The sequence below is a fragment of the Ictidomys tridecemlineatus genome, chromosome 7 (genome assembly GCF_052094955.1).
Source record: "Ictidomys tridecemlineatus isolate mIctTri1 chromosome 7, mIctTri1.hap1, whole genome shotgun sequence".
Lineage (NCBI taxonomy): Eukaryota > Metazoa > Chordata > Mammalia > Rodentia > Sciuridae > Ictidomys > Ictidomys tridecemlineatus.
Window position 1 is genome coordinate 15,711,436 of NC_135483.1, and position 14,739 is coordinate 15,726,174.

A 14,739-nucleotide genomic window follows, 5' to 3' on the forward strand; every position below is an offset into this window, starting at 1 on the left:
AAAGTCTCTGGGAAAATCGGTATAGAAGGGTGGTGGGGAGGCCAGCTGGTGCAGGAACAATTGGAAAACTTAAGCAAGACCCCAGAGGGTCAAGACAAGTCCCCAGGGACCAGTTCACACAGAGCAGGTGGTCGCTGTTGCTCGAGACTCAGGGGTGTAGTGGTGAACTAACACGCACATCACCAATGCAGCACAACACCAGGAAGCCACACTGGCAGTGTGGGAGGCTTTGGTGCAGATTGGCATCCACCTCTCCAGCGGCTTCGTCTTGTCCTATAGTGGCCACTGGAAACATTGCACTGACCACCAATGGACTGCACTGTCCCAAATCCCAGAATCTCCTTCTAGACAGAGACAACTCAATATGGATTCATAGCCTGAGGCCAGAGCTGCATTTGGTGAAGGAAGAGTCCAGGAATTCAAGCCAGTCTAGGTAGACATGTAGCAAATGCCCAAACCAGCGTCAGTCTCATACAATAAATAATGGCTGTGCACAGGTCAGGTGGGGCCCCAGGAAGTGGGGCATGTGGCACGTGAACAGATGCTCCTCCACACAGCACAGCGTTGTGGGAGACCTTGACCAGCCCTAACCGAATGCTCTGAGCCAGGCACGCACACAAATCTGTCTTCAGACCCCCATGGTTAGCACATCTAGAGCTTGCTGGGTCTCGTGCTTCTTTTTAAGGCTTAAAACCTTCGGGGAAAAAAATAACCGTAACCCTCTGCTTCTCTCATCCTTCCTTCCTCTGTGTATGTGTCCGTCTCTCTCTGTGCGTGCCCTTCCCTGCCCCCTTTTCTTTCTTATTATTTTTGGTGGCATGTGGTTCGGTTTGTTGTCCCCTTGTGTGGTCCCTCTCCTGCTGCAGAACTCGTCCAGCTCGGCCTCTTCTGAAGCTTCCGAAACGTGCCAGTCAGTGAGCGAGTGCAGCTCCCCCACCTCAGTCAGCTCAGGCTCCACCATGGGCGCCTGGGCGTCCACAGAGAAGGTGACCAGCGGGTCGCAGCCACAGCAGCCACTCTCCCTGCCCCTTCCCTGACTGCCTGTCGGCCATCAGAGCCCTAGCCACTTGGAAATGCAGACTCTGCATCAGCAGCGGGCCCCTCTTGGGAATAGAGGGTGGGACCAGGCTGAGGGCTTTTTCTTGAAGGAGTGCCTGGCTGCTGAGCAGTGACCAGGTCATATGGTCTACCTGAGGGAGAGGAAGGGCCATGGGGAATTTGGAGGTGTGAAGGCTCCTTCCCAAAACAGATGTTGTGTGCTCATCTATTCTCCCCTGTCCCTTCCCAAGCACCCACAAAACTGTTGGTTGTGACATTTCACTGTCGAGGCTGTGTGCTTTGCTGCCTTTTAGTTTGCAACGCCCCACTCTCACCCTTGATTTGGAATCTGCTCCTGAACAGTGTGATGATTTTGGAAACCTAAAATGAACACATTCATTTGAAGATGCTTCACAATTTTTTAATTTGCATAATGAGATGAGAAAAAAATCTCTGTCACCATGAAATTATAGTTTGTTAAATAATCAAAAAAAAGAAAGCTGCAAATTAAGGACACTGATCAATTTTCAATCTACTCTGAAATGCAGGTCAAATGTTACCTTGATTGAATACCAATCTTGTGTCAAGACAGTGCGTTTTTTGCACCCTGGCTCTTTTCTCTCACATCACGGATCATCCACGAGAAGCAGAGCCCCAATGTTTGTTTTATTTGTAAATATTCAGGTTCCCCCCTCCCCCAAATGTCGATGCCATCTGTGTCTCCACACTCATCCTGTTATATTAATTTTTTTCCTTTTCTTTCCCCCTTTTTGTTTGTTTCCAGTTGTCTAACGGGTTTTCTCACTATAGTTTATCAAGTGAGTCCCATGTGGGGCCCGTGGGTGCAGGCCCTTTCCCTCACTGCCTGCCTGCCTCCCGCCTGCTCCCTCGGGTCACCTCTGTCCACCTTCCAGACTACGCTCATTATTACACCATTGGGCCCGGCATGTTCCCGTCATCTCAGATCCCTAGCTGGAAGGTTTGTGTCTCTCCTCTGCCCTCCTCCCCGCCCCCCCTCCTCCCATTGCCTCTGTGCTCACCCTCTTCTGTTCACCATCCTCCCACGCTCCCCTCCCCCTCCTTTCACACTCTGCCTTCTTCCCCAGTAGGCCTCTCCCTCAGTAGCTTCCCACTGGGGGAGAGCCGAAAAGCAGCTGGCAGCTCCAAGTAGCAGTTTCCAGGTAGAGCAGAGCCTGGGAATTCTGCCTTTAGGGTGCCTTAGTCAACCCTGGCAGGCAGGAGTCCACTGTGCACAGCTGGGGGCACCAGTGCCAAAATAAAAGGCACAGCTGTGCCTAAGGATGAGGTTTGCTGGTTGGTTCCTTCCTAGGGGCTGCCTGTGGGCATCACTTTTATCAGAGAGCCTACACTGCCCTCCTTGGCCTTGTACCCTAGCCTTTTCCCCTAATGAGCATCTGCTGGGCCATGGTAACAGAACCATAGCCCAAAATGTTTTGGATCATAGTGTTTTATATTAAAGTACACAAAGACTTTATCTTTAGTTTACAGGGTATTAAAACATGTTTGATTTAATGTGCAGACCAGGTTTCCAGTTAGCTCCTACCAAGTGCAGCTGATGCTCCAGGAGGATATTCTGGCTTTATTTGAAAAGTTGGCCCCTGGCTGCCAGCATCTTGAGCAACTAAGACTTACTCTCTCATCGGCTGTGTGGATTCCTCAGACTCCTCAAACCTTTTTCCTGACCCTGGGAGCTCTCCCTTCCTGTCTGAGGCCTTTAGACTTGCCCACGGAGGCCATTTTCCCAGAGAAAGGTTCTGGCCATTGAGAGTGGCTGACATTGCCCCCTGGTGGCCACTCCACTAACGTGGCGTCTTTCTGGTTGCTCAAGGACAGATGGTTCCTTTGGATAAAAGATTCCTGATCTCCAGGGATGGCTCTCCCCTGGCTGGAGAGGCACTTAGCTGGTGCCTTAGCATATGCTGGCCACTTGTTAGGTGGCTGTTAACTAAGAGTCTCGCTGCCTGCCTGGTTATTGAGGGGTTTTAATCTTTTGGAAGAGTTGAGGAAAAGGGAGGTACCAGGGGTCCCCCAAAAGGCATTTCACTCCCTGCTTTTCAGAGCTGGGTGGGGGTATGCAGAGGGGCTGCAGGTTTGACCAAGCCAGAGCTTCCCACTGAGAAGCCTTCTGTAGGCAACTGTGATGGGGGGCTGAGCCCTGCACCCAGGATGGGACCTGGCTCCTGACCACACTTGTTCTGCTTAGGACTGGGCTAAGCCAGGGCCCTACGACCAGCCTCTGGTGAACACCTTACAGCGCCGCAGAGAGAAGCGTGAGCCAGACCCCAGCGGGGGTGGACCCCCTCCCTCGGGAGGCCCTCCAGCGGCTGCAGAGGAGGCGCAGAGACCGAGGAGCATGACTGTGTCGGCTGCCACCAGGGTGATGCGCTTGTTCTCTGTAGCTGGTTGGGTCCACTTAGGCCTATCTGGGGGCCATGTGCTAGCCAGCAATGGGAGTCCAGGCAGTCTTGAAGTTGGATGAGCTGGGCTTCATTCCCCAAGACCCTACAGTGTAGCAATCCCATGAGGAAAAGCCTTGTGTGGGAAACAGACATGTGGAATTTTCTAGAGTATGGATAGGACCCAAGTAAGTCAGGACCCTGGCTACAGATGCGTGGTACTCAGAGGAGCAGAACAAGAGTGACAGGGAGGCCTGGGCACACCACGCCCTGATAGCTTGTCTCTCTTCCACCCTGCAGCCTGGTGAAGAGATGGAGGCTTGTGAGGAGCTGGCCCTTGCACTGTCGCGAGGCTTGCAGCTGGACACGCAGAGGAGCAGTCGAGACTCGCTGCAGTGTTCCAGTGGCTACAGTACCCAGACGACCACCCCATGCTGCTCTGAGGACACTATCCCCTCCCAAGGTATAATGTAGCCGGGTTTGCAGTTGGGTTTTCTGAGACAGTGGGCAGAAACCAGGCCCTCCATTCTGGTCTTGGCATGACCCTGGCTAACAGATGGGCCTCAGATTGTTTTCATCATCCAGGAGTGCTCCGGAGAGTTCTTCTGTACTTGTCAGGTAGCTGCACACAAGAAGTGACCTGTTAATAACTCTTCTCAGTTCATCATCAGGGTACATGGAGACTCCCAAGCTGAACTAAGACACATTCTATTAATAGCAGCTTCATTTTTGTTTTGGCACTTGACACTAAGGGCTTGATACTTATTTTCCCATTTAATATTCACAACCACTCATGGGATATTTTTATCCCCTTTTACAGATGTGGAAGCTGAGGCTCAGCAGCTTGTCCAAATTCACATGATTCAATAGCAGAACTTGAGTTTAACCTGAAGTGTGTTACAGCCTAACACCAAAACTCAACCTATTCCAGCCATATCCTCTGTCCACCCTGCCTTCCTCATCCCCATCCTGCCATGCACACAAAGCAGGCAACAATTGACCAAAAGTTATCCACAAACCATCAAAGCCTCTTAAGACTGTCTCAGTGGAGGGAGATTTTGTTCCACAAGAGACATGTGGCCTGGACACGTTTGGAGACATTTTTGGTTTTAAGAGTTGGAGGGTGGGCTGGGGATATGGCTCAAGTAGTAGCATGCTCACCTGACTTGTGTGAGGCACTGGGTTTGATCCTCAGCACCACATAAAAATAAAGATATTGTGTGTATCCACCTAAAGCTAAAAAATAAATTAGAAAAAGAGTTGGGGGGGGGTTACTGGCATCTGCTGAATACAGGCCAGGGATACAGCTAAACATTCTATCATAGACAGCACAAGCCCTCCTGAAGAATGACCTGTCCCTAAACGTCAATAGTACTGCTGTTCAGAAACACTACTGTTAGATGTTTAATCTGTAAGCTTTCCCTTCCTGCCTCACCCTGAGACGGGCATTATTCCATTTCTTGAGAGGAAATGAGCTCAAGGATGGAACCCATTTCTGTGCCTTGTTTTCAGGAACTCATTGCCAGTAGCTCTGTTCTTTTCCTAGCATTCACCTAACTAAACCTCAGGGTGGTGTTAAGACTACTTTGAGTCTTATTTCTTATATTGAATTCCAGACCAGAGGATCTGTAGAATTTATCTTCCTTTGTCCACCTTATTCTTCCCAGAGATGCTTGGGAAGTTGTTTTGCTGCAACCAGGTCCCTTTACCTTCTTCCCCCATTAAACAGAATCTATGTGGCTGCCTAGTCCTGCTCTGGGTGTCCAGGGTACATCAGTGCAAGAACAGAGGGCCCTGCCACAGAACCCTCAGCAAGGCTGAGGATCCTTCAGACCCTTGGGGAGGGCGGGGTGAAGGGTGTCACCCTGCCTGGTGTGCTTTTTTTCCTCCAGCACAGAAGAATGCAAAGCAAAGCTGCTGCCTTGAATGTGTCTAATTAAATCCTATAATCAGTTTCAGATTATGATTATTTCTCCGTAAGTGGTGACCAGGAGGCAGATCAGCAGGAGTTTGATAAATCCTCCACCATCCCTAGAAACAGTGACATCAGCCAGTCCTACCGGCGGATGTTCCAAGCCAAGCGCCCAGCCTCAACTGCCGGCCTCCCTACCACCCTTGGACCTGCTATGGTCACTCCAGGGGTTGCAACTATCCGACGGACCCCTTCCACCAAGCCTTCTGTCCGCCGGGGAACCATTGGAGCTGGTCCCATCCCCATCAAGACACCAGTGATCCCCGTCAAGACCCCAACTGTCCCAGACCTCCCTGGGGTGTTGCCAGCCCCTCCAGATGGTCCTGAGGAACGGGGTGAGCACAGTCCTGAGTCTCCATCTGTGGGTGAGGGCCCCCAGGGTGTCACCAGCATGCCCTCTTCCATGTGGAGCGGCCAAGCGTCTGTCAACCCCCCACTTCCAGGCCCAAAGCCCAGTATCCCTGAGGAGCACAGACAGGCGATTCCAGAAAGTGAGGCTGAAGATCAGGAAAGGGATCCCCCAAGTGCCACTGTCTCCCCAGGCCAGATTGCAGAGAGTGACCCTGCAGACCTCAGCCCAAGAGATACTCCGCAAGGAGAAGACATGCTGAACGCCATCCGCAGGGGTGTAAAGCTGAAGAAGACTACGACCAACGATCGTTCAGCCCCTCGCTTCTCTTAGGCTCTAGGCTCCCAGGAAATGCTGCCAGTGTGGAATGACTCTTTAATTAATAAGACCTAATTTGTCTCAATCCATTCCAATCTATAATCAAACAAAAAATTTTTGTAGGCAACTCAGAATTCAGCTCTTTTGAAAGTACTCAACATCTTTAGATAAGAATTAAAAGCAACATGTAACTGACATAATCTTGATCTTTTAATTTGTAAATACTGACGATTTTCTTTCTGCACATTTTAATCTTAGTTTCCCTTTTGATTTTTCTGAAGGTGCCAAATTCCATTTAACTTTTTTACAAGTCTTTGTAAAATTTTAAATGCATAGGGGGTAGGGTGGGGTGGGGCGGGATGGGGGCAAGGGAACCACAAAGTGGTTAATTTCAGAAAAAGATTACTAAGTTCTTTCTTCTTTTTCTTTCCCTTCCACAAGCTTTTGTAGATGCATTGTAGTAGTCTAGCTTAGAAGCAAATTTGTTATTTTAATGTACAAACAAAATGGATAAGGGGTAAAATCCTCATTTAAATATACTATGTCTGGTTGAGAAAAGCAGGAATAACAATTGATGAGCAATATTCAGAGTGAAGTAAATCTGGAAGAGGTAGACTGTGTTGAGACTGGGGGGAGGGCCGTGGGAGGGGCACACTGTCAACATAGCCAATCCTGTTACATTTTAAGAGTAGCCTTGTAGGTTGAATTTCTAGTAGCTTCATGGTCAATGCATCCGAATAAGCCATACTGGATTGCAGTGTTTGTTTCTGTAGGGTGTTTAAGGACTTCCTTTCTTCCACTGCACACAGCACCCGCCTCCAATCCCGCGCATGCTGCTGCCACTGGGTAGACATAGAACTCCTCCCACCCCCACTTTAGTTTCTTGTCTATTGTACTCACTTCATGGAATCCAAATACATCCAAAAGGGTAAGGCAGTTTAAAAATGTGAAAACATTTAAAAATGATAGCAGGGAATTCTTAGATATAGCAAATGCCTTTTACTTAACTGTGCCCAGCAGGCTGGGTACATTGAAAAGCCCAAATATTTTGAAAAAACTCAAGCAGATTTAACAAGCGTAACCAGCTCGGAGTCTAGCAATTTGCCAATGTGTTTACCAATCTGGGGGCTTGTTTTTCTTATTTTCCTTAAATAAGTCGCAATTAATTGGCTTCATACTAAACATTGAAGAAAGGAAGATTTATTTATTGTCACTGGGAGTGTGACCACTATACTGTCCCTTTTTTGTGTTCCAGACAATGTTTATGTCTTTTTTTTTTTTTCAAGAGGAAGTTAAATTTGTTATAATGCCCATCCCTCAAAGTCAACAGAGACTAGTAGATTTAAAGGGATCACATTTGGAAAAGGCACTGTTTTAAAGAAAGCAAGTCCCTTAGTGGTGGGGTAGTTAAAACAGTGCATACTTGTGACTGTACCTCTCAAGGAAGAGGAGTTGGTAGGTCCCCAGATGCCCTGCAGATTTCTGTTGGCTCTAATCTTCAATTACACAATCTTATGCTTTAATACATAAACCACGTTGGATGTGAGGGTGATATACCTGTACAGTCATTGTTCTATTTATTAATATTTAACACTGCTGTGATTGCTCAAGGACATTTTATGTTATGGCTTTAAAGCAAAGGCATGATTATTAGAAACTATTTAAGCTTTTTTCTTTGAAAAACAAGCTCCTTTTACAGACTATAAGCAACAGTAGTGCCTGTGGTTTAGCCCACCAATCTTGATGACTAAAAGTAGCTGATGCATTGTGCATATGATGCTTGAGATGGTTTTTGCAAAAGCAGAAATCGCTGCAAGGTAATTACAATAGTTAAAAGTGGTATTTTAAACCTTCGAAATAAATGGATGTAACTGTACTTTGGTACAGCTTTTCACTTGTTTAGTTTTTAAACGTTAGTATAATCTGAATAAATTTAATATAAAATGTTGCCAAATTCAATGTAGAAAGAATGTGACAAAACACCTTGGATAGTTCTGTTTGTGTTTTTGCATATTGTAAAAGCAGTGTCACAGCTAAAAATAAAAAGATCCTTTCTAAAGGTAAATTATTGTGGTTTAGTTGCTAGTTTGTACTGAGAGTTGACCTCTCCCTGTGCAGTTTTTTGTTCTGAACTTGTATAAATAACAGTTGTGTAACATGTCTCCCTTCTACATTGTAACAGTTGCTTCAGCCTACATTATAAATAAAGAACCATTAGAGAAAAAAAAAAAGCCCTGTATTTCAAGTCTTATTAAAATTCAGTTTGAGGTCTTAGTCAAATGTTAGAATATGGACTGAGACTCAAATTGAGCTTACTTAGCAAACTGAAAAAATATTATTTCTGTGATGGTTATGAGCCCTAAGAACAGAGTTGCTTAAACTAATTATTTCAAAACAGTTCCACTAGTTCTAAGTTACCCCAAACTAAACCAGTTTGGGTTGGCCTTTTTAAAGCGCTTTTTAAAAAACCTCTCTTGACACAAGTTCTACTATACTCTTACCTTTGGATGTGTAAACAGTCCAAGCCACAGTGGAGGGAACACAGCTAGACAACAGCCTCCAAAGTGTCACCAAGTTTCATCCCAGACTGGGCTCGATACCCCAACCATCAAACCTTCAATTCTGCAGAGACACTATAAACTCCATTTCTATTTGTTGACTGTCCTTTATAGGGAGAGTTGTCCTTTTCATAAAAACTAAATCCCATTAGTGGAATCCTTAAAAAATAGAATATTTTTAAGTCCTCAGTATTTCTTTCAGCTTTGTATATTCCTTCTAATTACTACAGCTAATTCAGCCTTCAACTCAGCCCTCAAAGTAAAATTGTCATCTGGTTATGCTGCAAAGTTTCCCCTGAACAATAATGTGCTGGCAATATGACTTATTACAGCTGGGTGCGGTGGCACACACCCATATTCCCAGCCACTTGGTAGGTTGAGGCAAGAAGACTGCAACTTTGTTGCCAGCCTCAGCAACCTGGTGAGACCTTGTCTTAAAATTAAAAGGGCTGGGGAATATAGCTCTGGTTCAGCATCCATGGGTTCAATCCCCAGTACTGAAAAAACAATAAAAGATTAGATATCTGACTAATTTTCTTCACATGGAATAAATAATAAGAAAGACATGGCACAGTCACTTGGCATCATAGTACTCTCCAGACAGAACACCTCAGTCATACCAAACCATATTTAGTTATTTTTATTAGGGCAAGTGTATTTATGTTCTGTAACTTATTTCACTTGCAAGCATGAATAATGAGGTGCCTGTGTCTCTCTTCTCTCTCTACATGGGCCGTTCCCGGGGTCTGGTCACAATGTGCCACCATAATGGGGGCAGATCACCTGCCTTCCTGGCAGGAGGCAAAGCTTCAGTTTTAGGACCATCAGGTGGGGTTTCCTCCTGCAGCTGCTTAACCTAGAAGGCAAGGAAGGAACAATTACTAAGGAATATGACTAATGTTAAGACTCACCTGCTGCTGTGAAGTGACAGCTTTCTTTCTGTAGTGTGCCCCATTACACAGTCTGAGCCTCACTACTGAGTTTTTTGTATGTACCTGCACAGATCCCATAACCACACTTTTATTTGGAGAGAAAAGCGTTTCTCCTTAGTCTTCCTAATCTTAAAGCAGTGAATTGTGAACAAACTCTCCTACCTCTCTTAACTCCTCAAGCCAAATATGATAATACCTTCCAATTCCTCTTGTTAAGGTTCCCCATCGGTACACGCAGAACACATTGATTCCTGTGTCTCAGCTAAGTGCTTTCCAAAAGCACCATTAAGAAACTTCAGGTTGGGCTGGGGATATAGCTTAATTGGTAGAGTGCTTTGCTTACCTTGCATGCACAAGGCCCTGGGTTCAATCCCCAGCACCACACACAAAAAAGAAAGAAACCCCAATTGGTATATATTAAAGATGTTAATTGTAAAGACCCCTGGGTAGCATTCAGAACAAGAAGTAACATGAAATCACACATAAAAATGGGCTCAGTTCTGCCTGATGTTGCCCAAATACCCCCAGTTCAAGTAATCTCCAATATCACTAATAGAAGAAGAAACCCAGGAGCCAAAGCTCCTTCCAAATGTCTGCAGAAGAAGTTGGTGATCAACTGCAGAATGAGCCTGTTGCTCAACATGAAGAAATGTACTTCAAGCTTCTAAATGTTGGAACATTTCATTCCTTTTTTTTTTTATGGTAGTGGGGACTGAATTCAGGGGCACTTGTTTACTGAGCTACATCCCCAGTTCTTTTTATTTTCTATTTCTAAGTTGTTGAGGCTTACCTCAAACCTGTGGTCCTCTTGCTCAGCCTCCTGAGTCACTAGGATTACAGGTCTGTCACTGTGCCTGACATATTGCAACTTTTCTTACAAAACATGGTACCCCTTGGCCACAGTGACCTTTCTTCCACTCCACCTTGGCCAAGGACTCTTAAGGGTTAATATCCTGGGGACCTTACCCCAGAAGCCACACAACTTCCAAAAAAGATTCAGAATTATCCAATGACTATCTGTCCTTCTAGCTGACTTGCTTAAATGTCTCATTGGACATGAAACTCAAAGGGATTAACAATTCACAGATTCTCCCTTCCAATTTGACCTCTCTCTTCATCAACCACCTCTTTCTGCAACCAGCTTAGCTTCCATCATGATATGCCTTCTCTTTTTTTTTTTTACAACTCCTTATTAACTCTGGATAATGGAGAAACACATTATCCACACTTAAGACAGTTTAGTATTGCTAAAGAGGAAAAAAGAAGTCCTGAAATGAACATCAATTATCCCCAGCATCAAAAGGGCCTTTACAATCATCTGGCAATCCTGTTTTTCTCCAGCAAGCTTGTCCTGTCTCCATGACTAGCACACCTTTCCTACATTCTCCATACATACCACACACATTTCCTTTGGCTTTTCTTCTTAACTCACTAAAAAACATAAGCTATTACACATAAGAGTTACTTTCACAACTTGCAACACTAATGTATTTACATATAGCTTCCATCCAACTATAATGAAGGGAGAATCCCTTTTCCTTTTTTTCTTTCTCTACACTCTATGCTAAGGATCTCCTTCCTTTCTCTGGCTTTGAAAACACAAACTTCTATTTCTATACCAAATCTCTCTTTGAAGTTCTGAATTCCTACCTCCAAAATTTCCTGATATTTCCATTTGTTGTCTGACAGAATTATCAAACTCCATACTTCTAAAATTGAATGCCTGCTTATTTCTCTAACAGTTATATACCCCCCTCCTCTGTAGTCTTCCCCATCTCCATCGCTGTCACCACCAAACTCTAGATGTTAAAGCTTAGATGTTAAAACTTAGAAACCACTCTTGATTCCTCCCTGTTCCCCCTCCATCCTCCAATTCCAATCTTCATATCCCTCTAACAAAAACATCTTAAATATCTGTTTCCTTCCAGAGCCACTGTATCCACCTAATGTGAGTCACCATAACCTTCTGACTGAATTTCTGCAACAACTCCAAAATGGATTCTCTACTTCTCCAATATATTATTCACATTTTACTAAGATTAAGATTTTAACAATGTAATTCTAGGCTGGGGATGTAGCTCAGTGGTACAGCACTTGCCTAATATGTGTAAGGCCCTGGGCTAAAGCTTCAGTTCCATCAAAAAATGAAATAAAATAGAAATAAAAATGTAACCCTCAGTCAGGTGCAGGGGCACACATCTGTAATCCTAGCAACTTGGGAGGATGAGGAAGGAAGAAAGTTCCAGGCCAGCTAGGCAACTTAGGAAGACTCTGTCTCAAAAAAATGTAAAGTAAGAAAAAGGGCTGGGGATGTAGCTCAGGGTAAAGTACTCCTGGGTTCAATCCCCAGTACTAAAATAAATAAATAATACAAAAAATGTAAATATGATAATAAGATGACAAAAAATACCTAAGGCTCTAGGGTAGAGGAAGATTAAGGAATAGCAGGATATAAGATCAGCCAAAGGACTGAGGAGGAGGGGAGAAACAAAATTAAAGAATAGAAAAGCCAAAAAGACTTAGGGAATACCTTTTAACATATTTATCAGATGGTAATGTTACATAGAAACTCAGGTACATCTGAGAAGCAAGGGGTCAGAGTAACTGTCAGGGCTGGAATCTAGATCTCAACATATAAGAGCAGAACCTGACTGTCCACATGTTGACCGAGCTGCACACTGAACTGCAAGTAGACGCACCTCTCGCTCCCAGCTTTCCCTTCGCAGTTTCTTCCATTGCTCTCTTTTGGCAAAGTAATCAGGGTACATTGACTTTTCAGAAGGATGCCAGTGATCTAAGCACCATTCTGGAATCTGCCAGGAGAGGAAATCATGGTGTTATTCCACAGGATTCATTGACAAGGTACTGACAGAGCTTGCTCAGGAGTCAAGACAAAAATCAAGGTGCATTTTTATAACCACTGCCACTATCAGGCCAGGTCTAACTCTGCACAATGAATAATGGAGGAAAAACTGTGGAGGACAAACTGGGACCTAAGATAGAGGAGAATGCCTTACAGTGAAAGAAAGCAGCTGAAAACTGGTGACAAAGAGAACTGGTATCACTCCTCCATCACTTGCAATTTCTAAATAACCACAGTGGTTTTGTTATTTGGAAGTATTACTTAAGAGTATCTCAGAATATTAAGTACCAGTCGCAATACATTAAGTAAGATCCGCAAATGAACTATTTATCAAATAATTTAGCTTTACTTTGCCAAAAACTATATTGAAAGACCTCAGAGCAGATTTTAGAAAGAAAAGTCTTTGTGACATTTAGGAGAAAACTGACACCTAAAAAAAGTATCTAACAACTGTATGGAAAGAAATCTCCTAGTGGTATAGAAGACTGAGGTTTGGGAAATAAACACTGCCTCTGCCTCTCAGAAAGCACTCACCACTAACATCCTCACCTACCTTGTAGCACTCATATCTCTCATAGGAGGTGCCCCCAGGAGAGTCAGGGAAGATATATGGCTGTGGGTGCTGACTGTGCCAGAACTCTTCTTCTGCTTCCCTCAACAGCTGGGTGGCCTTCATCATATCCTTTTCATTCCTATGTTCTTCAAACCGGGCTCTCAACAAACAAGCAAAGTACCGGTATTTATCCCTTAAATAAAATGATTTTGGAGAGTAGAAATGTTATTTACTCAAGTGAGCAGTATAGCACAGTCTGACAGGAGTTATACTCCCACTAACCCCAACCTGGATGATCAGTGTAACTTCCTGGCACCCCACCCCCATTCCTACCAATGGAGCTGCCATATCATGATTGCTTCCTCTGCACCACACCATGATTAGATACTTCTAATATTTTCAGCTATAGTTCAGCATTACCTGAATTTCTGACGGCTTAACTTTCTTCACAAGATTGACAAGTCTCTTATGTATTTATTTACATGTCCACCTCCCCCATTAATCCATGAACTGCTGCAGCTCAAAGAAGGGATTAACTAATATTTATTTGGCATCCAGCATAGATCCTAAGGTGCCAATCATGTTAAAAGAAAATCGAATAAGAAAAATTGTGTGTGTGTGGTGGAGAGAGGAGTGCTGGGGTTGTGGCTCTAGCATGTGCCAGGCACTGTGTTCAAGCCTCAGCACCATATAAAAATAAATAAATAAAAGTATTATGTCTAACTACAACTAAAAAAAAAAAAAAAAAAAAAAACTGTCAGTGGGGTGGACAATTGTATGACATTGTATCTGGCCATCATCCTGCCCACCAAAGGAAGTATAAAAAGCAATATGCAATCTGAGCTTCGAGAATACCCACTACAACTCTTTCAGGCCTATGCAGTTTTCATTATCCAGAGGTTTTTCCCAGAAGTTCTTCACTTGGAACTAGGTTTTGGGATTATTCTGTTAAAAGACCGGAAGCCAAGCATTCACACAAGGCGGGTTGTCACTCCACCTTGCATTGCATTTAGGTCACAAAAATCGATATATTGTAACAGCATTGTTCTCAGATAAAAAGAAGAGGAAAGAGAATTACGTGGGAGGTGAAAAATATGGGAATGTAACCAGAAAAAAGATGGTGGGAAGGATAAGAGAATGATGATGCTTTGGAGTCACGGCTCGACATTGGTAGCTGTTCCGTCTTCAGCGAATTACTCCCAGTGCTTCTCTCTGCGCATCTGTACAACAAAGCTAAAATAATCCCCAACTCCTGCGTTGTTTTACGGACTAAAGGAAATGCCATATATACTATTGTTGACATATTAAGAACCACAAGATCACGAAGAAAGCTTTCCTTGGACTTCATCTTAGTGCAACCCTGTGCGCCGGGTCCTGCGCTGGTTTCACTGGACCGGGCTGAAGCCCCCATCAGAACAGCTCCTCTTCAAAGTCCAGGAGCTCTGGGCGGCGAAGTCGGTAGCAGACCCAGGTCCAAGGGCCGGCTCTGAGGGGCGAGACGTCACCCTCCCGCTCCGTCCCCAAAGTCCTTGAGCGCCTGGTTGCCCGGCGTCCCCCCGCCCCCAGGGTCACGTCCCGAGCCACGAACGCCCCTTTCCCACCTGTGGACACACCACGACTCGAGGTGGCGCAGCGCCCGCTTATAAAGCCGCAACACCTTCTGCTGGTGGGTCAGATAGGCGGTAGGCGCCGAGAACGCCATAACGGCCCCGCTCTCCTTCAGCAGCCGCGAGGGCTGC

At 45.0% G+C, this 14,739-nt stretch overlaps 2 protein-coding genes across 10 annotated transcripts in view; one reads left to right on the forward strand and one right to left on the reverse strand.

The window, feature by feature from the left end:
- Positions 1 to 8,159, forward strand: part of Mtss1 (MTSS I-BAR domain containing 1) — a 153,239-nt gene extending 145,080 nt beyond the window's left edge. For 2 of the 9 annotated variants that reach the window (XM_021724296.3, XM_005316168.5), the window contains 4 exons: positions 867 to 986; positions 3,263 to 3,436; positions 3,756 to 3,918; positions 5,409 to 8,159. In XM_021724296.3, coding sequence (XP_021579971.1) covers positions 867 to 986; positions 3,263 to 3,436; positions 3,756 to 3,918; positions 5,409 to 6,109 — 1,158 coding nt within the window. In that variant the 3' untranslated portion in view covers positions 6,110 to 8,159. Of the gene's footprint in view, positions 1 to 866; positions 987 to 1,822; positions 2,018 to 3,262; positions 3,437 to 3,755; positions 3,919 to 5,408 lie in introns of all 9 variants that reach the window. The other 7 variants (XM_021724289.3, XM_005316167.5, XM_021724299.3 and 4 more) reach the window with 5 other exon arrangements.
- Positions 8,160 to 9,276: 1,117 nt separating this feature from the next.
- On the reverse strand, positions 9,277 to 14,736 carry Ndufb9 (NADH:ubiquinone oxidoreductase subunit B9). The gene is made up of 4 exons (XM_005316169.5): positions 14,602 to 14,736; positions 13,001 to 13,193; positions 12,284 to 12,397; positions 9,277 to 9,508 (listed from the first exon to the last, which is right to left on the reverse strand). The coding sequence occupies exons 1-4, from the start codon at positions 14,700 to 14,702 to the stop codon at positions 9,377 to 9,379; spliced, it is 540 nt and encodes a 179-aa protein (XP_005316226.1). The 5' UTR covers positions 14,703 to 14,736; the 3' UTR covers positions 9,277 to 9,376.
- Between the last annotated feature and the right edge of the window lie 3 nt (positions 14,737 to 14,739).

Bases quoted from the DNA above. Each gene is read 5' to 3' on its own strand.
- Ndufb9 (XM_005316169.5), bottom strand. From the start codon at position 14,702: ATGGCGTTCTCGGCGCCTACCGCCTATCTGACCCACCAGCAGAAGGTG. The intron at 13,194-14,601 runs GTGGGAAAGGGG...ATTTTATTTAAG, and splicing joins GAGTCGTGGTGTGTCCACAG to GGATAAATACCGGTACTTTG. The intron at 9,509-12,283 runs GTGCGTCTACTT...CTTGCCTTCTAG, and splicing joins GGGAAAGCTGGGAGCGAGAG to GTTAAGCAGCTGCAGGAGGA.